We start from the raw sequence: 25551 nt of genomic DNA on the forward strand, positions 1-25551 counted from the left end.
ACAATCAAATCCAAAAATAATCCAAAAATAATTAGAGAATAAAATTTTAGTAGTCCTAATAACAAAATGTTTTCATGTTCGAATCCCGATGAAGAATCCAAGATGGAAGACAATGATGTATGCTGCAATCTGTAGTGCTGAAGTCTACGGTGTACAGTTCTTTGTAGAAACAAGAATTATCACTCTGGTTTCTGATAGCTGAATAAATTTTTATAAACAACTGTCCTTGTTCCACAATATTACATGAGCACATGTATTTTCCAGGAACAAGAATTAATCCTTTATGAATCAAAGTAATTTGAAATACCTCCAAACCAAGTAATTTGACATAACTCCAAACAGTACAACATACAACAGTTTAACAGTCCAACTTCTACAGAGATTAATTCTTCAAAACATGGGTTATATGGGCTTTCTAAAATGTAAACAAGGGTCACGTGATCATCTTCTGGAAGTTTACAGAAGCAAATACTTGTTACAAATCACGTTTACCCAGTCTGACCATGATGATAACCAATCATTTTTACTCAAAGAAATAAAAAAATTAAAAAAACTGTTTATATCTTAAAGACAAAGTACCATCATGACCTTGGAAACAACCATCCATTTCAAAATAAAATAGAACTTGTTTACAAAGGTTGCTACAAATTCTGAAACAACATCAGGATCTAGATCAACACCTGTGTTTATATACTAACAGCCAAGGTCAAACTATTTTCTAAAAAAAAAGGTATCATCTCTAGTGAATAAATTACATTACAATATCATGTAATGTAAAATATATAAAAATTAAAACTGACAATTAAACTGAAATAAATATACATCAAATAGATATAATTAAATCAAATATACATAACACTGAGAAAAAGTTCATATCTGAAGAAATCTACCATTTACTTGATCATGGGTCAATATACAGTTGCTATAAATAAAAAAGGAAGGTACTCTTATGCTATTCTTAAAAAGCAGTCATCTTTTAAAGAATATTCTCAAATTTATTTATACGAGTGTAATTAAAAAGAAGACAAAAACAACTTTTAATTTATTTATTTTTTTTATATTTTTTAATGTACCCCAAAAAGTGGTATCCATATACAGGCAAGTGTAGAACATAATTTGGTGGGAGAGAAAAAGTATAATAATTATGCCAAAAGTGTAATGGTTGGCATCTATGTGTCAATTTACATGTTGCTCAACTTTGAGTAAAATCAGCTGGACATGATTGGGAATTGGTATCATTTATACGAATGTGAAAGGTATTCATATAAGACTCCAATCACACATAAATAATCAAAGACAATATATGGAACTATAACTATTTCAATGACATAGTTTAAATAACTTGTGCATTGCAGTAGGCAAGTGACTGCATTAGACTTGTGGAAATTAGTCATAAGCAATCTAGCTCTTGATCAAAATAAAATTATTTTTGTCCACAACAAATACATGACAGTGTTGCTTTTATTGCAAATATGAAATGTGACATGTCAAGTTACTCTGATTATGTAAATGAATTGGCATTTCTGACGAGTCACATTCAAGTGGGAATAATTTCTCTGGCTTTTGTTTCTTTTTACAATACAAACACATTATATATTTTTTTAAAATCTTTACCACATCATACCTTTTTGGCTGAGCCAGCACTTGACTCTGGGTTAGGCTTGTGGCCACATCCCTGACTTTGGCTGTTTCTACGTAAACGTTCCATAGAGTTTCTTGGACTGGGGAGACATGGTACAAACAGGCTTTCATCTACAGTTACTTCTAAAGGCTCTATCTTCACTGGTACAGGCTTGCCATCTTGACTCTTCTCACTCAGCCATTCATTCATAAGATGCTGCATAGGACAGTAAAATCCAATGAATGGTAGTGCAAGTCCACCATTTCTCAAGCTGTATTACATGCTTTCAGCTGACAAACTGTGATATTCTCTTAGTAATATTCAAATGTTATGTATATTACATTAAACACGTACGCCCTTCAAACAGCAATTTAAAAATAAAATGACAAATTGTTTTTTGTTGGTATAAGCTGCAGAAGCCTTACTAGTGAAATTCACACCGAGCATCTTGTTTATTATGGAATTTTAGGACACGGGAGTTAATTGCCTTGGATAAGGATATGCCACGACAGCCAACCCAGGATGGACTGAATAGGATTTAAACCTGCTACCCAATAATTGTGCATTTAAGATAACTACAATATCTTAGTCCTTAAGATTCAACGATCAACCAAAAGCAAGTCTGATAAGATCCAGTAGGGTTAAGTATGTAATAAAGAAAGGACTCCAAGTATAAAGGTCACACAAGCATGAAAATTTGGTTAGTGACCTACTTTAAGTATGTCAGTTATTCTCCTTTACATATCACTTTTCGTTACTGTATGCGAGTAGCTTCCAAGATATGAAGCATGTAATGAATTATAAGCAGAACAGTTATTTCAGTATGAAAATCAGGTTAAAGTGACCAAACATCGACATGTTTTTCGAGTTACTCTTATTGATATGCATCTAAAGAAAAATATTCATGGTGCAGATGAATGGGGGTTCGAATACTTTAGTAAAAGAAATAAAGCTGTAAAGTACTAAAGTCAAGGAGTAACAAATGAGTGTGAAATTAAAACTTCAGGGAGTAATAAAGTGAAAACAAATTAAAGCATGAAAGTTCTGGTAACTGTTGAATTACTCTTCATGACCTCCATCAACATAATAATTTTCAAGTGTAGGCAAAACAGAGTCCAATATATTAAAGGTGTAATAGCTGAAGAAGAGGTCGCTTAATCATGTTTAAGCATGTAGTTTTGGTATGACTGAGTGCCTCAACTTATGATCCAGCCGCATCATAAAATGTACAATTTTTTTTACTAGTGTAGGTGAAATAGTATCCAAGATATTCATAACTGAAATATGAAAGTAATTCTAGTGAAAATTACGTCTTAGTGATCTAGTTTTTGTATGGCCAATTTATTCCTCTTGAGAAGAAATCACCAAGCTCTTTAACTGTTACACAACAACCTATCAGGCAGATTATTCTCCGATTTCCAAATCTTACTCTTAATTTTTAGGTACATTTTTTTGACAACTTTCTTTGCTGTATTTCGTGCCCTGTCTCAATTTATTATCATTTCAGAGGATATCTGCTTTGATACAAAACTCAAGTTAATATTTAAAAAAACGAACACAGAAATTATTCATGAAAATTATCATCAACATATTTATTTAAGGCTTAAAGTTCTTAATCAGCTGTTGTTGCTACTTTTCCACACATACCCTTTTTGTTTTCAGGAACTTGAAACATGGAGGTGCGTTTACAGCATCTGCAGGTGTGACAGGACAGCTGGTTACCCCTAGTTGTCCTTGATTACTCCCTTCATCATGTGATGCATTAGCCTCAGGATTAATGCAGCCAATGCTGTACCTGGTTCTTCTGTACAAATGAACACATACATATTATCCATGTTTATGTCAACATTCAATGCATTCATTTTATAAACATGCTGCTAAAACAATGCATCATCCCCAAATTGCACACACAAATGACATTTTAATCCCCATTACAAAAACACCTGCATAAGTAAAATATCAAAATGCATCAAGCTAATTATATTTCACAAATGGTTCTAATACCTTGTCTTTTACGAAACATTATAATAGAACAGCTTTGAAACAATTACGAAAGGAGCTTTAATAGAGCAATAGATACGAAGCATATCTGCATAGTTTAATTAACAAATTGATTAAAAGTGCATACAGACATTTTTCCATGCAAATAAAATTATGCAAAACAAGAGTCTCTTTAAGGGACTTGTCCTCTACAAGGTGAATTTTTTCCCCGTTATTCAAGAGAAAATCAGCCCCTGCGCTTTGACAGACTGTCCTACTCTGAGCAAATGTCCTGGGTTGGTCTACCAACAGGTGAAGATCACTGAAAATTGATCATTAGGGCCACCAGACTGAGCTGAGCAGTGGAGCTCTTTACTTTATAGAGCACTGCAGATTCATCCTGAATAGTGGGAAGGCTCAAGTGAATAGATGATCCACTTCAGGCTGAAGGCATCCACTGTCCAGGCCCTCTGGTCTAGGAAGAGGGAAATGTAAAAGGGGAACTTGTTGTTTGGTCTTGTTGCAAACAAGTCCACTAAGGGTCCCCCCTCTCACTGGAACAGAAACTTTGCTACATAGTGTGCAGAGACCATTCTGTGAGGACTACCATGACAAATTGTCTGCCAAAATATTCTTCCTGACGTGAAAATTATAAATTTTAATGGTAATCTCTTCTGAAGCTGCCCAGCAAAGACATTTCCAAACCACCATGCAAAATCAAGGGGGCATGTGTGCCACACTGTCACCTGAGGTATGTTACCACTAAGACATTGTCAGAGGAAACAACCACACAAGCTACTGTGCATGCATGGGCCTATGATGTTGGTGAATAAAACAGGATCTGTGTTAATTTTAGTTTTGAGCTTTCTATAACTTTCCATCTAATGGGAGGATGTAGTTTTAATTTTATGGATGAGGGTAATTTATGTACAGGAAAGAAGTTAACAATAGTGATGGGTAATGTTGTAGTAATATTAAGATCCCTATAATACTCCGCTTTAATATTATTTGTTTGCAAAGTCACTTCAACTATGGTCCAGCTAATTATCCCATACCTAATGCACTACAATGCAGTTACAGAAGCCGATTTTTAAAATTACAGTTAGAGAAGAAAATAAACATCCATTCAATCTTAGCAGGTTTTCAAGTCATTTCACAAACACTAACTACCTCCTTGCTGAGGTTCTTTTGGCCTTCTTTCCCTTAGATTTCATCTCCCTTGGTCGCAGTTCCCTTAGGTCTTCCTTGACAGCTGCCTCTTCCTTCTCCTCCACTTTTTCTTCCTTTATTTCTATTACATCAACTTCCTGCTTCTCTTTACTTTCAGCTGGTTCCTCAGCCACCTTCACTTGAGTCTCTTCTATATTCTCTGAAGCTACTGGGCTCTGCTTTGATTGCTCCTCCTGCTTGACTGGTTTGCCTTCCTTTCTGGAGTCCTTGGGAACCTTGCTTTCTTTTCCACCCTTAACTTTCTGCAACTGCTCCAACTTGGAAATCTGCATTAAAAATAGTACAAAATGAAGACTTCTCCAGATACACATACAGTTAACCCCATCTACCATGACAATTAATGTCATTCTATGACAATGACACATAATACAAGAACAGGCAAAATCTAGCAAAGTGAACAGAATGAAATTGAAAAATATTGGTTGGTTGGTTGGTTTTACTGACACTTTATTTCAATACATATTGTTGCCTGTATCATGCAGTGGAATACATACAAAGTGCATTTCTAAAGGACTGACTTAGGCAGCTAACCTGGACTGGCCTCCGTTATTTAAAGTCTGAATGCTAAGGTCAAAGAACAACATTCTGTGCCTTGAAGAGGAAATCATTATCTGACATTTTATTTCCACTACTGCATCAAGGCAGACATAACAGTAATTCATATTTTGTACAAAGTAGTGGTTTGTGTAAGATATCTTGGAAATCATATTTTGATGTTGATGACAGTGTAAAGAAAATTATACTAGTTCCAGTGAAGCCAATCTACAAAGGACACATGTGGATTCTTTAAACAGGGGATCTCAAACTCAACTCACTAGGAGGGACCATAAGGACTATAACATTGGCCCAATGGCTGCATCACTGAATCATTTTCATAAGACAATAGGTGAAAACCCAATGTTGGTATAATCATCTATTTTGGAAGGCATATATATATGATTTTCATCATGGCCTTAATGATAGCCATACTGGACATCAGATCATCACCATTTTACTTTACAACATGACATGACATTATAGGTCTTCTGGTGAAAACCTTATGCTGGTATGACTTTCACATTTGGCTGAATGGCAAGATTTTCCAGATGGTTGTATTGGTGGCCATAGTGGATATCAGATGTGTACAAGTTCCATTTAGGACCAAAGAGATACTAAGATAACTGTGATGGTTAGTGAGTTTGATTTATTAAAAAAACTTATTTTGATATGACGATCCAATCAGGAGGAGTAGTAATAAGATTCTCTTGATAGCAGCAGTGGCACACTTTCCATTCCTGAAAAGCAGCAACAAGATTTTCAACAAAGCTAAAGACAAAAAAGGTAGTGTACTTTGCCAATTACAATTCGACTATATGACAAAGTGATTGGAATACATCATTCTTTTTTCTATTTTTTTTACAGGAGCCATTTAACAATATCAACTGCAGAAAAATGACTCCTGGTACCTGTGAATTCTCCTTTCTACACTCATCAGACTCATCTTTGCTATTTCTGCGACTCTGTTCCAATCGAGTCAAAGCCTCTTTTCTCCTCTCCTGCCTCTTTTCCATTTTTTCAAAAGCTCTCATAATGGCCTCCATTTTTCTTTCTTCTCTACTCTGCAAGCAAAATGTAGAATATGCATTAGATAAACAAAACAATATTCAACAGCTTTCCTGTAGATTTTCTGTCTGCAGATATGCTAGAGTGCATAATTTTATGTTAGTATTACCACAGTATAATAGACCTGAAATGATAATGACTGCTGCTATACTCATTAGTTTGCAGAAATTATTCTGATATATGCAAATTCATATACATATTAACTACAGATATTGTTCATGTATCAACTTTTGAATGTATTTGTTAATAACGGAATCAATCTTTTTTCAAACATTTCTTCCAAATTCTACTCTTTTACTGACCACTTGCATTTCAACTGAGAAAAACAATTTACTTATCAACTTAATTCAGTATGTCTCACTACAAAGCACAGAATGCAAAAAAAAAAATCACAATTATGAAAGAATTTTGAGTAATTCTTGTACACACCTATTCCACTTTTTGTTTTATGAATTCTTTATTAATTTTGTCATCTGTAACAGTATGGACATGCTACGATCCAGCCATGACTAAGATTATTGCCAAAAATTGCGTAGTCACTATTTTCTTTCCAAATACTATGACAATAATAACAATATACATTTAATGGCCTGTTCCTAATGCAGTATTGATCTCTATAAAATTCACTGCACGGTCATGGCTTTGTTCAAGCTCGGGGGCTAATTTCTATTGCTAGAACTCGGTACAGGCTGTCAAGATAAATAAAAATGGAATTTAGATTCTATTTTGGTGTAAAATAGAGAAATCTAGGATTTATTTAAGAATACAAAGAAAGTAAAAGTTAAATTTCAAATATCTTAAGATTTATAACTACAGATAAATGCTCCAATATGAAATACAAAACAGCAAAGTTGCTGAAAAACATCTCAAAGATCAACATTGCCAAAAACAGAAAAAATAACATTGGTGTGTATACTAGTAGAATATATGGCTTCCTACCCTCATTGCCATTCCATATCCTTCTGGTACTGTTTATTAAGGCCAGTATACATCAGATAGGTGACAGGACTTGTACTGTTTATTAAGGTCAGTATACAACAGATGGGTGACACGACTTGTACTGTTTATTAAGGTCAGTATACATCAGATGGGTGACAGGACTTGTACTGTTTATTAAGGTCAGTATACATCAGATGGGTGACACGACTTGTACTGTTTATTAAGGTCAGTATACATCAGATGGGCAACAGGACTTGTACTGTTTATTAAGGTCAGTATGCATCAGATAGTTGACATGATTGTACTGTTTATTAAGGTCAGTATACATCAGATAGGTGACATGTATAGTTTATTAAGGTCAGTATGCATCAGATAGTTGACATGACTGTACTGTTTATTAAGGTCAATAAACATCAGATAGGTGACAGGACTTGTACTGTTTATTAAGGTCAGTATACATCAGATGGGTGACAGGACTTGTACTGTTCATTAAGGTCAGTATACATCAGATAGGTGACAGGACTTGTACTGTTTATTAAGGTCAGTATACATCAGATAGGTGACATGACTTGTACTGTTTATTAAGGTCAGTATACATCAGATGGGTGACATGACTTGTACTGTTTATTAAGGTCTGTATACATCAGATAGGGGACACGATTTGTACTGTTTATTAAGGTCAGTATACATTAGATGGGTGACATGGCTTGTAAAGTACAGTAAACAAACAATCACATGATGCATGTCATGTAACTGAATGATACACAAGTAAATTAACTTAAGTGAGTAAACTTGCAAGATATACATTTCACTCAATCAATTAGGAAATACATATTACTTGATGCAAACTGTTTTGAACAACATATAACTGGAAAAGTACAAGTGGACATGTCACAATTGGATTTACATCACAGATTCACTTTTTGACATTTCTCTTCATGGGATTAAGACATCCTAAATCTTCCAGGGGTATGAATGAGGAAGCTTCTTCAGTAGACGCTTGGCAGATATGGAAAAGATGCTTGAACTGACAAAACCTCTTTCTTGTGATGCTCTGGTTTTAACTTTTTGCATGATGGGACAAGTACTTGATCATTAAAATGAAAATGTGCTATGAACCTTATAATATAATGCACAAAGACCTGCATCCAAGTCATTGTTGATTACTGAGAAAAGAAAACAACCAACCATTTCAAAAGCATCACCATGCCATACAAACAATGAACATTACCAATATCAAGTTCATACCCAAGTAATGCAATGCAAGGAGATACACAAGGTAAAAGGACATTATTTAGCAAACGAAATTGCTGATTTTAACATCTGACATTTTGAAAATTTAAAAATATAGGAACAAGTATCTCGTTTTTAAAAAATAGGACAAGTATAGGAATTCTTAAAGGTAGACCCGAGATCTATCCCTTGTCTATACAATGATTCAGGCAATATCGGAAAATTTAGACTTCATGTAATGGTTAGTAAAATATTATGGTTAAGTCTGCAAAATGATATTATTCCACCTAGGCCCTGTACAACTTTGGCAGTTTCCCTGATTCAAGTCATTTTCATTCAAGATGAACTACATATTAGTTTTCTGCTGGAAAGCCCATGTCAATGTGACTTTCCTTTTAGAAGAAGTAGTAATAAGAAAACTTTCAAAACAGCTGCAATGGTGGATATACTGAATGTTTAATCAGCACTGGATCAACTAGACATCAGAAGAATTCTGGTTAGACATGTCATCCCATCTAGGATGAGTAGAAAGGATATAAAGGACTAGAAGTCAGATCAGCACATTTGTATTGAAGACAAATAACTGTTCTAGTGAAAACCCCATTCTAATATAATCTTTCATTAACAAGGAATAACAAACACAGATGACTGTTGCAGTGATCATTATGGATGTCAGAACAGCACCATTTTCATTTAGGACCAACTAGACATCAAAGTCCTTTACTGAAAATCTAATGTTGACAAGACCATCCATTTAGTAGTAGTGACAGCAAGATTGTTAAGATGACCACTGTGGTTGCTAAATCAGATGTCTGGACAGAACAATTTTCATTTCAGAACAACAAGCCATCAGAATACATCTCACGGTGAAAACTCCATGCCCATCTGTCTATGTGGTATTAGGACAAGTTATTCAAGGTGACTTTCACATTGCATGTTAATATAACTCCATCTTCATTTAGCAATTTTAGATTTTACAGTTGAATCTGTACACAGGAAATAATAAGAATACTGATCAGTATAAAATTATTGATCATCACGATAAGAAAGAAAAACACACAATCAGCTTTCTTTTGTCAAGATGGCCTCCTCCTCCCCATTTAGCATTCCATTCCACCCATTTTATTACTAAAGAATGACAAGAGAGTATGGTCGTTATTCAAATTTTGGCCACTTTTCATGACTTTCCCATTAATTTTCATGACAAAATGTTTATTCCATTCCTTTTTTTTAACTGCTTCCTATACCAAAAAAATTATTTACAGGATTTTCCATTATCATGAGAACCCAGCCTTTTAGTGAAAACCTCATGCTAATATGACTATCCATTTATGAGTAATAACAAGATCGTCATTATTTGACATTTCAGTAGGACCATCTTCATTTAGAACCAACTAGACCTTGAGATGAATAAATGTTGAAAGTTTCAAGGTAATCTACTAATTAGTTATGGGGGAGGAGTGATAACAAATCTGTGCTAATGGATGGACAACCAACAGACCATCCCATAGGCTCTTCTCATCTATGACTAACAGAGCTAAAAATCTGCCAGACCACTGATAAAATGATTCTCATCTGCATGTCACTGCATGTTTGCTTTGTAAAAGTATTCATATTATTATTCAAAACAAATTTTATGTAAAAAAGACACATCAAATGACACCATTATACTTACCAACACAAACATAAAGCAATTGAAAATTATTTAATTGCATAAAAAAGTGAGAAACTTCTTACGTATCTGCACTTAACCTTTCACAACCAGACCATTAAGAACATAAGGTTTTGATGTGAATCAATTGTTCGATAGTCCCTTTAAATGAATATAGGAATAATGCTGATAAGAACTAATAAATAAATGCTTTTGAATGTTAATTTATTTACATTCATTATCATAAACTACACAATGTACAATGCCAAAAATATTAGTACACTGAAACCTGTCATGGCCTCTTTCAAAAAGACAATTCACCACACATCCTTCAATCCAAGACTGACCCCTGTAAATGGGATATAAATTGATATACTTTGTGCAATGGAGCTTCAACCAAACCTTTTTCCTTGGTTCAGCAGAAGAGGTTAGTGGATCTTCTCCGGCCTGTGAATTTTCTTCTTCTGTAGAGTATTTACAGGATGCAGAATTGGTAATCTGTAGTGGTTCTACTGGGGGAAATTCTGCAGGTGCTTGCTCTTGGTCCACGACTACAACATCAACCTGCTAATACAAATACAGATACTTCATGAAAATAGCAAGACCAATTATCATCAACAGATCTGAATTCATTTAGCCTTTTGAAATGTAACCAAAATAGGGAGGAAAGATTCCAAGCAAGAATTTATAAACAGCATTAACACTTAATTAGCATTTACAATTAATAGTAAAATGAAGAAAAAAAACTTAATCCAACCAAAGTTCAGCAGTCTTGACAATTTGGTTATAGAACAATTAACATATAAAATGCACAATGAACTAAGATAATATTTATTTATCCTATCTGCAATTTAACTTTCCTTCTTGCAATTATATTAATTCTTTCCTCCAGTGTTACAATTTTCCATTGTTATCAAGGTATTATCAGATAACAGTTGTTTTTGCTCTGACGAGTCTTTGGGTAAATATGGAATATATTTATTTAACAATGAATGAAATAAGACATATTTACTTCATCAAGAAACAGAATCTATTTATTTAGAGGCAACAGCCAATAGCTTAATTCACTAATGACATAAACAGATTAACTCCAAATACTACAGTGAGCAGATGACTGGTGTGCTGGTCATAATCACTGTTAACATGTAACATAAAAAGTGACAATCAATGCAACCCTTTAACAATGAAAATAAAAGCTAGAAAATGGTTGTCAATAGCTAGTATTAAGGACAAAAGACAAAGACCATATTCATCCCAGGCATTAATGGATTAACTCAAAAGACAATGTACTCAACAGAGACTATAAAATCCTTTAAAAAGATTTCTCATTATGACATTATCAGTGTTGTGCAGTGTTTAATAAAGTTAAAGAAACAATAGAAACTTCTGAATGGACTAGGTATGTTTATGATTATTCCTTTTGAAGATGGAATGATAAATCTTAATGGGTATTCATAGGACTTGGGCACTACAGGACACACGGTACTAATTCAACTCCAATAGTAAACATATGGAAACACCATCATATTCAAAATTCAATAACTTAAAATTTCTGGGTGCTGATGATGAGACCTTTAATTCTCCATGCATATCTAACCGTGGTGCAAGCTTATGTGTGGAGAACACCATATGAGCCGCGGCATTTTGTTTACATACATGTGCATGAAACACGTTATTGATTCGGCACCAAATGAATCAGGTGCTACTTTCATTACTGAGTACTCCCGAGTCAATCCTGTAAGATTGCTAAAATTGCATCAGTAGAAATTTGTCTATATTTTTTTAAAATTATATATAGGATAAGCTCTCAAAAGATATTTTTCCTAAAATTTTAATTTTCATTATTAACCAATTATGGACCACCAAACCCGTAAATACTCTATTATTTCTTCACCCATTTCTAGACTGGTTCAGTTCTTCCGTATAATTAGTACCGTGTGTCCTACAGTGGCAGCTTTAGACAGTCTTTTAGTCTGGTTAACAGTCAAGAAACATAACCTCTATGACATGCAAAATTTAAGAAACCAGTAGGCAATCTAAATTTCTTTCTTTTATTTAGTTTACTGTTTTTGACGTTGTGGTTACAAAGGGTTAAATTGGTGTCTGTCAGTATTTTTTGGAACAGTCACAGTGATGCTGTTTATAAAAATCTACACTTTGCCCATGGACCATCTTAAGCATCAAGGTTTACAAAAGATTAAATCAAGGTCAGTGATATTTTTTAAACATGTTTTTAAAATGCAGTCATTCACAGCAGTCTTGAAATGCATATTCTGCCTAAAAATTATGGTTTCTGGTTGCATTTTACAGATGGCCACCCATGACATTGCATTTATACAATAAAACTGATCAAAGGATTATGATTATGGTCATAAATGATGGCATCTCATAGCAGATAACAGTCAAGACAGGTTTTACTGTAGACACAAAACAAGAAGCTAACCTGGGTTCTGGACTATTCATTTTATACAACACTGAAAATACCTGCAACTTAGAACTTGTAGAGTTTTGGCGTGACACTTGGGATCTTCTTGTAATCATAGTTGTTGTTGCCACTGATGTTGTTGTTGTTGTTACTGCTGCTGCTGTTGAACTATCAGAGGATGTTTCAATATTCAACTTTGTTGGTGATTTTGACGTAGATTTTAATGGAGACCTGACTGGCGACTTGACTGGAGACTTTTCAGACTTTATTGGAGATGTACTGATGTTCCTGCAATAAAGAAATGTGGTTACAACAAAATGCCCATATGCAACAACTTTTTAAACAAAACAAGTTTGTAAAGAGATGCAAAAGAGGTTTCCCCAAAATAGGGTCCATTCAGCAATGCAGAAAAAGCTAAACTGAATTCACATTTTCTGAGCTCACATCATCATGTACATCCCTTTTTAGGCTTTCTTATTTCAAGTATAATATCAACTCTTGTCTTTCTTTCATTCAATATTTAATGTTGGATGTAAATGTCAGATTTGAACAAGACGGTCATTTTTAAATCATTTGCTTATGGAAAGTGATTCTTTTACCTGTTTTTTTATGCAACTTTCATAGAAATGACCTAGAATATGGCAGTTCAAATTATTTTTTTAAAAGTTATAAATTAAAGTTTGATTTGACCATTTATGTTACATTCTTGAATAAATTTTCACTCAATCAGTGAAGCAAATTTATTTGCTGTATCACTCCTTGATGATGTACATTGAATTATTCATTTAGTAGTTCCTTGAAATTCTGGTCAGACAGGGGTTTGAAATTGATGAACTTTATTACTGACCTTTTGGGCTCATTTTTATCAGCTAGACTTGAAAATGTGTTAAAAAATACCATGCAAAAAATAATACAACAGACTTGCAGCAAATTTCCATTATAATGTGCATTTTCTCTGGGATAAGACTGACTGCCACACTAAAACAGAAACTAACCTCACCAAGAATGCACAATAAATGGACAGTAGGGCAAGCAGACAGGTTTGATTTATTTTGCAATTTTGTACTACAAAGTAAGATAAGTATGTTATTTACAAAAACCAAAGCAATTTAGGTCCAGTGTTTTGTCATGGACCTGGGCTGATAAGATTTTAGAATGTAAATCTGTACCAATCAAGTGCAACTCCTTCAAAAGACACAAAAGGTGATTAGTATAAGGCACATGCAAAATGCTAATTCATAACTCAATATAGGCCAAGCTTTGTCATGATCTCAAAGAGAGAAAAACTTGTTTTCTTATAATATTAGCATATTCAACTGGACTCGTGCCAAGAGGCACCTTGTAAGAAAATCATGCTAAGATTGTTTAAACTGTAATTTTTTAAAACAGGAATGACAGACTTAGAAACCTGGACCCACTTTAAGTTTCAACGAAATCAAATTTTGTCCCTTAGCAAGATTTTATGAACTCAAATTTAAGATCACTATCAAAATGTCAAGCTCCAAAATGAAAACTTTATTTGTAACAAAAGCTTTATGGCTATTTTTTTGTTGTAGTTTACCAATTAAAAACTAATCTGAACAGAATTTTTGCTCAGTGCTGAGATATTTAAGAAAACAGACTGTGTGGTTTATGAAGTTAGAATTTTGTCCTCTTTTTTAACACTGTAACACATATGCTTAGACATGGCACTGTACTACAATTTCCTTGGCATTACATAATCTACAGTATAGCTCACACGACTCACAAGTACCCCATGCATTGTGATAGGGGTGGTGAGAAAGTGGAGAGGATTAAGAAAAAACCATCTTTCTAAGCATCCTGGCAGAGTGGCCGTGGCCACTTGCAGAGAAATGGTCTGCAAACCATGCTTTCTTGCCGAGTCATTGTGGATAAACAGCATGGACTGGACATGGTCTCTATCCAATGGGTACTGTACATGAGCCCAGCAAGCCATCTTCGATAGCCAAGGTTCCAATAACATAACCCTACCTACACCTTGCATATCGAGCAGATATTTATGTGCTTCTGGTCTGTGAATTTCAGTGGCAACACAACCAATCAAATTTACGTTGTTCAAATTTGGTCACTGTTCCTACATGACTGAGACAAAGGGAGCACACAAAATGAACAGATTCATAAATAACCAATTTTCCACTACAGTCAGTGTTTGTACAAGTACCTTTCACTGAAATACAGCTGTTATGGCTTCCCTCTGGTACACTGTCATACTTTCAATGTTAAACTTACCAAGTATCCGTTTTAGGTCAATTACCTAAATCATTTTCAGCAGATGTAATATAACTACAAAGTTAAGCTTTCACCAAATCCAACAGATGTCGCAAGGACAAAGCACTAAAATATGTTCAATTTGCCAAGGTGTAGATAGGGTTATCATATCAGAACCTTGGCTAGCGAAGATGTGTGTGTGTGTGTGTGATTTGGATTTTTAACATAGCTCAAACAATTTTGTAGTCATATCACTACGATGTCTACAGTGGGGCAGTTTATAGTGATGTCTAGCACTGAGGCATCATACCGCAGATACATAGCATGATGTCCCACCCGGTCATATTATCCTGACACCAGGATAACCAGTCCCAACACTAATCTCTTAATGCTGAACGCCAAGTGAGGCAGGTATTAGTACCATTTTTGTAAGTCTTTGGTATGACTCGACTGGGGATTGAACCCATGACCTCCCGCATCCGAGGCGGACGTTCTAACCATTAGGCCACTGGAGTGGTCAGCTAGCGAAGATACCAGTAAGCATGCTCTTTAGTTTCAAAGAAGGAGATATGTGCTAATTTATCTACATTCTTATCTGTTGATTATAAACATTTCTTGGTTCTAATGAAGATACTGTGATAGATATAATGCTAAATCAGATTTGTAGATAATATTTTCATAGTAGCAATGCCTTGCAAACTAAAAATACTACACCACCTTTTTTCCACATGTAAAAAAGGCTGATCAACATACTTTTCAATATGTTTATGACTTCACTTTATTCAAAGAAATGTGAACAAACTTTTTGCACTGATCTGACAAGACCTTGTTGAACTTCTTTTGAATTGTCTACACTTATCCTAATGTTTAAACATGAAAAGTAATCCTCTGAGGTATGGACAATCCCTTTTAAAAACCAAGAAAAAAATAGAAAACAAATTTAAGCTTAAAGGAGACCAGAAACCAATGGAAATATTGGATAATAATAAAGGTACTATAGCTGTAAACCTTATTCTGAAGTATCATCTGCGACCGAAATGCCAATATTAAAATATTGGCCTATCTTCTAGGAGCTGAATTTCCGTGACCTGGTATGCAAAATTTCCGCGCCTATTCGGTTACTTTCGGGATGTGACGTCATAGTAGCGACTCCAGCAGCCCAAGTGGGAGTTGCCAGAGTAAAAGACAATACCGTTTTGCGTTGCTTACGGGTGTAATAAAACATTAAGAAAAGCCAGTGGACAACATTTTTTTTTCTTTTCCGAAAGATAAAGGCATACTGAAAGAATGGATACATTATTACAGACGAGTCGATTTCAAAGCAACACCATACAGCCCTATGTGCTCGTTACATTTCTCAAAGAACTGTTACGAGAGGGATTCTGAAAAAATGGCAGCTCAAGGATACGCAAATGCTAGGCTTAGACAAAAAGTTGGCTCTGTTCCAGACATAACGTTGAATATTTTAAATCCTGGGAAAAGTGTTGAACGTGTGAGTTACGAAAATAGGCAGAAGGCCGAGTAAGTGACCACAAAATGCAACAATCAATTCACAGATCTTTTATCTACACCAGCAGTGCTAAAAATAAATCGGATAGCCCGACACCCTGCGTCCCCCTGGTTTTAGTTCCGGCCCATCCTGTATTCAAAATGAGGTGCCCGTCAGGCTTGTCGAAACAAAAATTGTTTGCCTGAGGAAACTTTGATCGCGCTGGTGAAATTAGTAAATGTATTTTCAAGATGTTGACATGCATGCCTTAACACGGCACAATCTAAATCAAATCACTACTGTCCAAGGTGAAATTTAGATTTGATTTTAATCAAATGGAGGCTTTGCCAAAAAATAATATTCTAAACCTGTCGTGTTTCGAGAAAACACAATTTTCAGTAATCTTATAAAAATTACAAATTTAAAAAAAAATCATTGTATACATGTAGTATGTATAAACGGTAATCTGTAATGATTGGAATTGATATAAAATTATTCCTTGGGCAGTTTAAATAACAGCGATTAAAAGAAAAGAGGTCAAAGTTTCACATTAAATGGCTGACAATAGAAACTGGGGGGGGGGGAGTACTATTGACCCAACCCCTTGCCCCAATGTGCGAGCGCCCATGGGACGTACCTTTTCTCCATGTGATACGCCTTATTATTCCCCCAGGACAAGCCCATTTTGCATATTCTGGTCAGCTCTGGCTAAATTGCAAAATAGCTAAAGTTTTGATTTAAGTACGCAAACAATAAAGCCGATGTGACCGTTCCGGTGGCCTAGTGGTTAGAGCGTCCGCTTCGGATGCGGGAGGTCGTGGGTTCGATCCCCGGCCGAGTCATACGAAAGACTTTTAAAATGGTACTAACAGCTGCCTCGCTTGGCGTTCAGCATTAAGAGGTTAGTGTTAGGACTGGTTGGCCTGGTGTCAGGATAATGTGACTGGGTGGGACATCATGCTACATGTCTGCGGCATGATGCCCCAGTGCTAGACATCACTATAAACTGCCACATTGCAGACATCGTAGCGATATGACTGAAAAATTGTTAAAGCTACGTTAAAAATCAAAATCACATCACATCACAATAAAGCCGATGTGACTGATGAACATATTCCATCCTTGCATTGATCTTGTGAAAAGGACTGCCCTTCGGACATACTTAAAAGAAACCCTGTTCGACAGTGTGTGTGTGTGTGTGTGTGTGTGTGTGTGTGTGTGTGTGTAAGCACCAGCAATTGATTGCCAAAATAAACGATGCCTATTTTGTTGTTACTTACGATGCCATGGACTTCAGGTTTAAGTCTTAATGCATGTAACAGTGTTTGCTGAACAAAATATTTATTCAGAATTAGTTCTTTAGGGCCACATATACTGCATGGTATATTTTGTTTTATTCCTTTTAATTTAATTATGGTAATTAAACTTTACATATACGGTCGAGGAATGTCAGATGTTAACTGGCCGAGTTTCTTTGGCGGAAATGGAGATGCGATTTTTGTTTACAGAGAAAATTTCACAGTGATCATTCATTTAAGCTAATTGGTGACAATTGTATTCTTTTAATTTTGTTATACTATAGTACTGTTGTAGTTGTTTAAAAACATCTGAAATTTACTTGAATAATGTTTAATTTTCACGTTCTATTTACTGAAGAAGAAAAAAAGAGAAAAAAAATGTTGTGTGATATTAATTATTTCGTCCAGTGCCGGATTTAGACGTGTGTGCGTGTGATTTGAATTTTTAACGTAGCTTTAACAATTTTTCAGTCATATCACTACGATGTCTGCAGTGTGGCAGCTTAGACTGTGGATTGCATACGTTGTACCTATTTATAAACGGTTTGGGGTTGGTTTTTTCTTCTTCTGACAAATTAAAATTGACAGACATAATGTAATTATCGGGACTTCGCTGCGAAAAATTTAGAGATATTGCGAGATCGAGATGTAGATGAGGAAATACCCCCCAAATCAGGAGGTTTTTCTCCCGGCTTGAGAGTTGACAGGTATGAACTGTCCGGGCTTGTGGAATTTCAGTCAGGGCTTGAGTTTATTTAAGTCACCTGCCCGGGGCCTGTGCCTAAAAAAATTCTTTTAACACTGACCAGTACAGTACATAAACTATTATATCAGACTGCAGATTCAAGTTTTGAATGTGCAACCCAAATGTGGTCTCCTTCCGTCTGCCTCGCTCGCCAATGTTGATGTTTGTATTCGAGGACTGGCTAGTATTGCGTCACGGTACCACGTGATCTGTCGTCTCATTAAAACTCGGAAAAACTCGGCAATTTACGGAATCGTGGTATCTTCCATGCAATAAAATCACTACCCGCTTACGATATTTAATTTATAAACATGTCAGTCGAATTAAAATCTGTAGAGAATTACATACGTAGAAGGAAAATTTTGATTTCTAGTCTCCTTTAAATGCAAACCATATTTTTTGTCCTAAACAGTAATGACCCAGTCAAAAGGATGAATATATATGTACACAGCTATGAACCAGTTCAATTTCGACTATGTATATAGGACTGGCTATTTAATTTATGGGGCAAAATAGTTCTTTTTGATGGGAGTATTTTTATCCTTTCATTCGTCACAAGTGAAATTTGTTTCAACTAAAACAAGGAGTGGGCTAATGTCTTTTTTATATAACAAATCAGAACAAGACAGTTGTTTCTAAGCATTTACCCCCCCCCGCTTAGAAACTTGTTTGGTGTCTCCCTAATAAAGTCTTGGCTTCAATAGATGTTCTACAGAAATAAAGGCAGTAACCTGTATAAACACTGTTATAAAATGATAGCATCAGAAGATGATGTCAATTCAGCTTGGAAAGTTGAGTTTCTAACATGATTTTATTTTTTTTGGTGTTGTAGGGTTTAATGCCGGTTCTATGCACACGACAGGCTATACATGACGGCCAGTATTAAAGGTGGAGGAAGAAGCTGGGAAATCCCCGGAAAGAACCACCGACCCTCGAGAAGCTACTGGCAAGCATTCTCACATATCCACATTGGCTGCTTCTGAGACTCGAACCAACGCAGACAGAGGTGAGATGGCAGTGATCCGTAACGGAGAGCGTTTTACACCACTTGAGGCTCCTCTAACATATGAAGCCATCCTACTTGGTGAATTGTACATAACAATTCAAATTATGGTCCTGTCATTAACAACGGAAATTTGGTAACTGTTCCAAACTAATCTGACCTCAATGAAATGAATGATGATGTGGAAAATTGTCAAATTCAGAGACATTAATGTCCAATGAATGTATGGCATTGTTTGGATATCTCCACACATGTCATACAGTATGTTAATGTGAACTCTTGTACTGGGTAACCATTGGAACCTGTGCATCTTGGTTCACTTGATCCATACTAATGCACATAAAACATGATTAATTATATCAATAAAACTGTTTCCACTCAGACTGATCTATTCATGTATTGTACTGTGTATGACAAGAAATCAAACACTTGCCGAAAAATAAAACTTGCTCCATGGTTAAAAGAAATGATAAAGTAAATTGTATTACTGCTACTGAAAGGTCTTTTATTTGTGTAAAGTCATCACATCATGCTAGAGAAATGTAAATTTAACATCCATCATTGTATCCACAAAGAGGGGGGAGGGTGAGAAAAAAATCAATAAGGTCCAAAAGTGGCAGGAATATTAATACCATACTAGACATAGCAATATGGAGGAAAAATGAAAAGAAATAATATTCCTGCCAGTGGGCATAATCTCATGGCTTCATGTTCCGATACTGACTTAAGGAGTGAAGTATGAACTTTGTGATTCAGCTGCACACATCCGAAGAGCCTCAAATGAATTGAATACTGCATGGAAACTTTCATTTGCTTGAAGTTTAAAATGTAGTATCCAATAGAATTTTTTTCCCACCTTAACACTTTCCAACCACTTTAACCACACCCATACAAATGTCAATCAGTTAAGTCAACTGCCCTCTATGGTGATGTTATGCCAGCCAAGGTACGATGGTGACGTGGGTTTCCTACGAACTTAGTGAGATTACTGAACAAGTGTTGCTGTGCCATAAAACACCAACACAAACAATGTTCCATTTATTCTGAGTTATTAACTCAAAAACCCTCTGAAAAGGCAAATGATGCTGTTAACAGGAGACACTAATTAAAACTCTGAAACAAATTCTGTGCAATGCCATTATCATCCATGATTTCATCCACAATCTGGAAAATTTGTCAGCAAGCAGTCTTTTAAGTAAGGTTACCTTTGCCAGCCCTACTTATAGTGTTTTTCCAACCGATTTCAATCAAGGCCAGGTTGAAACAGGTGCATACATCTATTTTCTCATATTCAGGCAAATCTGACTGAAGATTACATATACTCTTCAGAAGACTGACTATATGGTCAGTCTACATTGAGCTGAGACATCTCACACATATAAATTCTTCTCTTCACTAGAATTGGAACATCAAAATAGATATACAATATAATGATATTTATTATATAGTATGCAAATTCTAATTTGCATCCAGAATATTTCAAGTATTTTGGCAAATCTGACAGTACTTTTATGAAATTACAGTGATCGTTTTGTTCTTCAGCTAACATTTACAGTTTGATTTGCATGTGGACTTTGACTTTTCTGTGAATTATAAACCAGCTTCCATGCATACACAGACCTGCACTCATGCAGAGCAAGAGAGTATATTAAAGTGAGAGATAATGTTGAGAAAATACTAGAAAGAATAAACAGAGGGTACTCACTTTGACTTTAACTTTAAAACTCGCTTATGATACCTGGAGACAGGACAATTGTTTCTTTGACAGGCACACTCAACACAAAAAGAACTAAAATGATAAAACAACACATGAGTAGTTTAATGTCACAATTTTACTTAGACCAAAAAAGGAGTTTCTGGTCAGCTGACCATCCATATTTTTCACTGCTGACCTTGACACTCCCCCAATGTTATTTTTTTAAAAATTCATATTAAATATAATGTTTATTAAAATTAAAAAAAGAGATAAAAGAAAAAAAGAAAATGACCGGCATACCCAAAATATAAAACCAGTGCAACAGGAAACACATTGTTTGGGTTTTTTTGGGCCATAGGATACTGGATATTATATATTCCAATAGTTGACATTAATTAGGACATTGGATGTTATATATTCCAATAGTCAGTATTAATTAAGATAATGGATGTTATAAATTCTAACAGTCAACTTTAATTAGGACTCCTTATGTTATATATTCCAATAGTCAATTTCAATTAAGACAGATGTTATGCAAAACAAAGTACGTTTCCTAATGCAAGTAGGTGGGCTTTTTATCAACACTATATTATAATGATTAGTGTATATAATTTACTAAGTGTTACAAGTACTATGCAAAACCGGCTCAATTAGATGCACAAATCAATTTTAGGCTTTTAAAAAATAATTTTTTATTTTTTCATTTTATGTTTTATTTTTTAACCTAAGAGAAAAAAGTATTTTGGTTGGCAGGGAAAAGCAGAGATGGTCAGTCGACTGAAAACACTTTTTTCAGTAGTCAACTTTAGTTAAGATGTTATATATTCATACAGTCAACATTATGATCCTGGATAATGTAAATTTAAATAGTCAACATTAAATTTGATGGCAAAACTGTATTACTTAGATCGTACAAACTTAGAAAAAGATTTCAGATCTTTTCCAGACCCCAAACAACAAAATTCCAGACCTAACCACGTGACAAGTTTATTGACCTAATGAATAATTTTTCAGAAATTTAGAATAAATAAAAATGGAATGTTTTCTGCCTACATTTTGTGTGCTGAATCTAAAAATGAACTGAACCTCATATCTTTTCAGTAAATTCTCAGGAAGCATTGAAACATATGCACCCATCCACCATTGTTAATATTGGTCTTGGTCACTTTTTGCAAAATCTTGACTTCATGTTATTTCAAGCTGACAATTGCATATTTCTAACATATGGGTGTATATAAATGTTGGGTGAACATCAAGAACAGACTTTTCCTGTGTTCCAGTTACTTCAGAAGCTTTTCTGTGCATTTTTATTAAGTGTCCCACCCATGTTTGTATGAAATACTATATTATCGAGTCATACATGTGTTGAAATTATGTGTTGCTCTAAAAACGTATGTATTATGCAATGATTTATGTGTATAGAAGTCAAAATTGAACTCATCTTTATGTTATTTTTCAAGTAAATTCACACCATGTATCCAAACACATGCACCATACACCATTTTAATGTTGGTCTTTGGACGCTTTTTGCAAAATCTTAACCTTGTGGTTATTTCAAGCTGAAATTTGCAAATTTCTTACACATGGTAAGATAAAAATGTCTTGTGCACATTCAGCTCTAATAATGAATTTACTTTTTCATTGTTTCTGATACTTCTGAAGCCTTTCTGTGCCTTGTTTAAGCGATCTCCCACAATCATTTTCTTTTCATAAAATACTATAATGACGAGTCACACACTAGTTGAAATTATATCTCACTCTTAAAACATTGCATAATCATTACAATATTCTTGTACATATATATGTTGAGCTGAAATCACAATCTAGTAAACAGAAACTGCCACTTTAGAACTAAACTATGACATGATAGTTTTGGTCAATTATTATATCTTTAAAATTAATGACAAATAATAAAAAAACAGAAAAATAACTTACACTGAATACTTCCACAATTCTACAAAGGATCTCAGGTCACATGGACAAAATTCTTGAAATATTCCTCAATCACTCTTTCATACTGTACATGTTTTCCACTAATTTATTATTAAAGTAAATCTGCATTTCTATGTTGTAAATTGTGTATGTTGCAACGTCAAAAACTGGATGTCAAATTTTTGTACTTTCTTAATAATTCTAATCAATTTTTAGCAACATCACACAGTTCATGAAGCAGTTTTAAATTGTAAAATCAGAAAGAGAGAGGAACTGGCAGGGTTGTCACGAAATATTTCTGATTATTTTATTCTTGTAACACATTAATCCCTGGAGGTTTTTGTCGTTTTCACCTGAAATTCGAGTAGGAAACACATTTTGAAAGCTATTTCTGAATGCATCTGAAAACGCCAAATCCCAGGTGATGTTTCAATAACATGCTGCCTAGTTGTGTTAGAAACATTGTTTTTCATTGGCTATTTGGCTCAAACATGAGCAGAAGGGTAAAAGCTGGAGTTCCATTTTTTTTCTTTTTTGCTAAATGGACCAATTATTTTTGTATTGAGACCACTCTTTATTCCAAATGAACATCTTATCCTATTTGTATGCAAAGGTTCATCTGTTTGCAGTTCATACTGACTTGGCTTAGATCTGAGACCAAAAAGTATAAAATCCGGACATAAAATCATGATTCCAACCAGAGGCAAATTTTGGATAGAAAAAAAAATTGATTCCAAGAATTGAAGTTTTTCCCTCTGTATTTTGTAGTGCAACTAGAAATTCCAGATTATCTGCTATCATTGTAGAGCTACATCTGTCTACCTTTCTATAACGCCACCCACTTTAGTGGATCATGCATGACCGTGACGCTACAAAGCTTGGCAATAGGGTACTATCTCCTGCCACATTAACACGTCTCTAGGGGTTAATGTGTTAAATAAAGTGATATGTACAGACCGACAGATATGTACAGACCGACTGTTTGTTCTTTGCAATGTCGATATTTAGAATGGATTTATATGCACAATAAATGCAATGAACTGGTTTTCTTTACTTCAAAATAATTAAAAGTTTACCTCTTTTTGCCTATACTAAACATGATTTTTTTATATTAAATAGGCCTAATGATGTCTCTAGATATCATCCATCATTTGTAAACACAAGTTCGAGTCTAACCTTGAAAATACATGATACTAAAACTGTACCAAACATTTTTAAATACATTTAGTATAATAAATCAAAATGTGTGTATCATCTGAATCCTTGGTATAAATGTTTGCTTTGTGCTAAAATGAGTTTTTGTGTGTTTCTAAACTCAATCTATGCAGTATTGTTGGCATTATTTACATTTCTACATCAAGGCTGGAAAAGCAGTTTTCAATTTTAAGAACGTTTCCAGAATTCCAAAATGATGTGGGATCCCTGTACAAAGTGAAAATACCAGATTGTTATTCAACTAAGCCTAATAAAAGCTGACTGGAATAGTATTATTGAAAATTAATTCATCATCCATGTAATTTGCAGGACGTTTTTCCCCCGAATTATCTGATAAAGGAAATAGGTACAATCTGTTATTTTCATGGAAGCATACAAGTCCTCTGTTTCCTTACAATAAATAAATTCACAGACGTCAAGTAATTTTAGTTTTATGCAAAACAAGGCCATGAACAAACATGGGTTGAAGGTTTCTCACTTTACAGTGATTCTATACATAAATTATTGTGGTTATCCTAGACAAATTTATTTAATCTCTTCTTGTTAAACCAACAGAATACTCACCACTGCTTGTAATCATAGTCAAATGGGATTAGGATCTCTGCATTAACTGGAATCTCTTTAGTTGCAACCACAAAGAAATGAACTTGACCATTTGCTACAACATGACGTATCTGTAGCAAAACAAAAAAAAAAATCAATAAATAACAACACATACTGAAACTTTTTCATTCCTTGGTTATTGCATTTACTTTATTCTGGTTTCCTCGAGATCTGTTAATGTTGAGAAATCACAAGTTGCACTGCATGTCAGCTGTTTTTATTGTAAGTTTTTAAAAAAGTTCATTTAATCCATGAAATAATATGAATAATCTTAGTGGTTTCAAGGTCTGTCAGTCTGATGGATGGACAACAGATGACACGGAATCCCACAAGCCCTTCCAGTCTTTGACATGCAGAACTAAAAACTCTTCATGCATGGATTCTGTCAAATCTGGTCAAGTTCTGTTGATTGGTTTTTCTAAAGTTATTAAAATGGTTTCATATTTTTAGTAAAGGGAGCCATATTTTTTATTGCTTATTTTCCCTTACATCTTAAACATGCATCACTTTCTGGACACCATTTTTAAAAATCCTATAATGAATAGTTTAATCATGCATATGCTTCACATGAACAAATATGTGCATTTTAAAGCATCTGGTGTGCTGCTGTAAAGTTAGTCTGGTTCCCCAACTAATTTCACTAATTCTAAGAATGAAACC

General features: G+C 34.6%; 1 protein-coding gene across 6 annotated transcripts in view; it reads right to left on the reverse strand.

Annotated features, from left to right (window-relative positions):
- LOC149788525 (uncharacterized) overlaps nt 1-25551 on the reverse strand; it is a 182008-nt gene that overhangs the window by 64898 nt on the left and 91559 nt on the right. For 5 of the 6 annotated variants that reach the window (XM_089974539.1, XM_089974538.1, XM_089974540.1 and 2 more), the window contains 8 exons: nt 24853-24962; nt 21151-21234; nt 12741-12969; nt 10659-10823; nt 6277-6429; nt 4772-5097; nt 3269-3425; nt 1625-1837 (listed from right to left, as the gene is read on the reverse strand). In XM_089974539.1, coding sequence (XP_089830665.1) covers nt 1625-1837; nt 3269-3425; nt 4772-5097; nt 6277-6429; nt 10659-10823; nt 12741-12969; nt 21151-21234; nt 24853-24962 — 1437 coding nt within the window. The remainder of the gene's footprint in view (nt 1-1624; nt 1838-3268; nt 3426-4771; nt 5098-6276; nt 6430-10658; nt 10824-12740; nt 12970-21150; nt 21235-24852; nt 24963-25551) is intronic. The other variant, XM_089974536.1, reaches the window with a different exon arrangement.

The sequence above is a fragment of the Sinohyriopsis cumingii genome, chromosome 11, assembly GCF_028554795.1.
Source record: "Sinohyriopsis cumingii isolate HCF-2022 chromosome 11, ASM2855479v2, whole genome shotgun sequence".
Lineage (NCBI taxonomy): Eukaryota > Metazoa > Mollusca > Bivalvia > Unionida > Unionidae > Sinohyriopsis > Sinohyriopsis cumingii.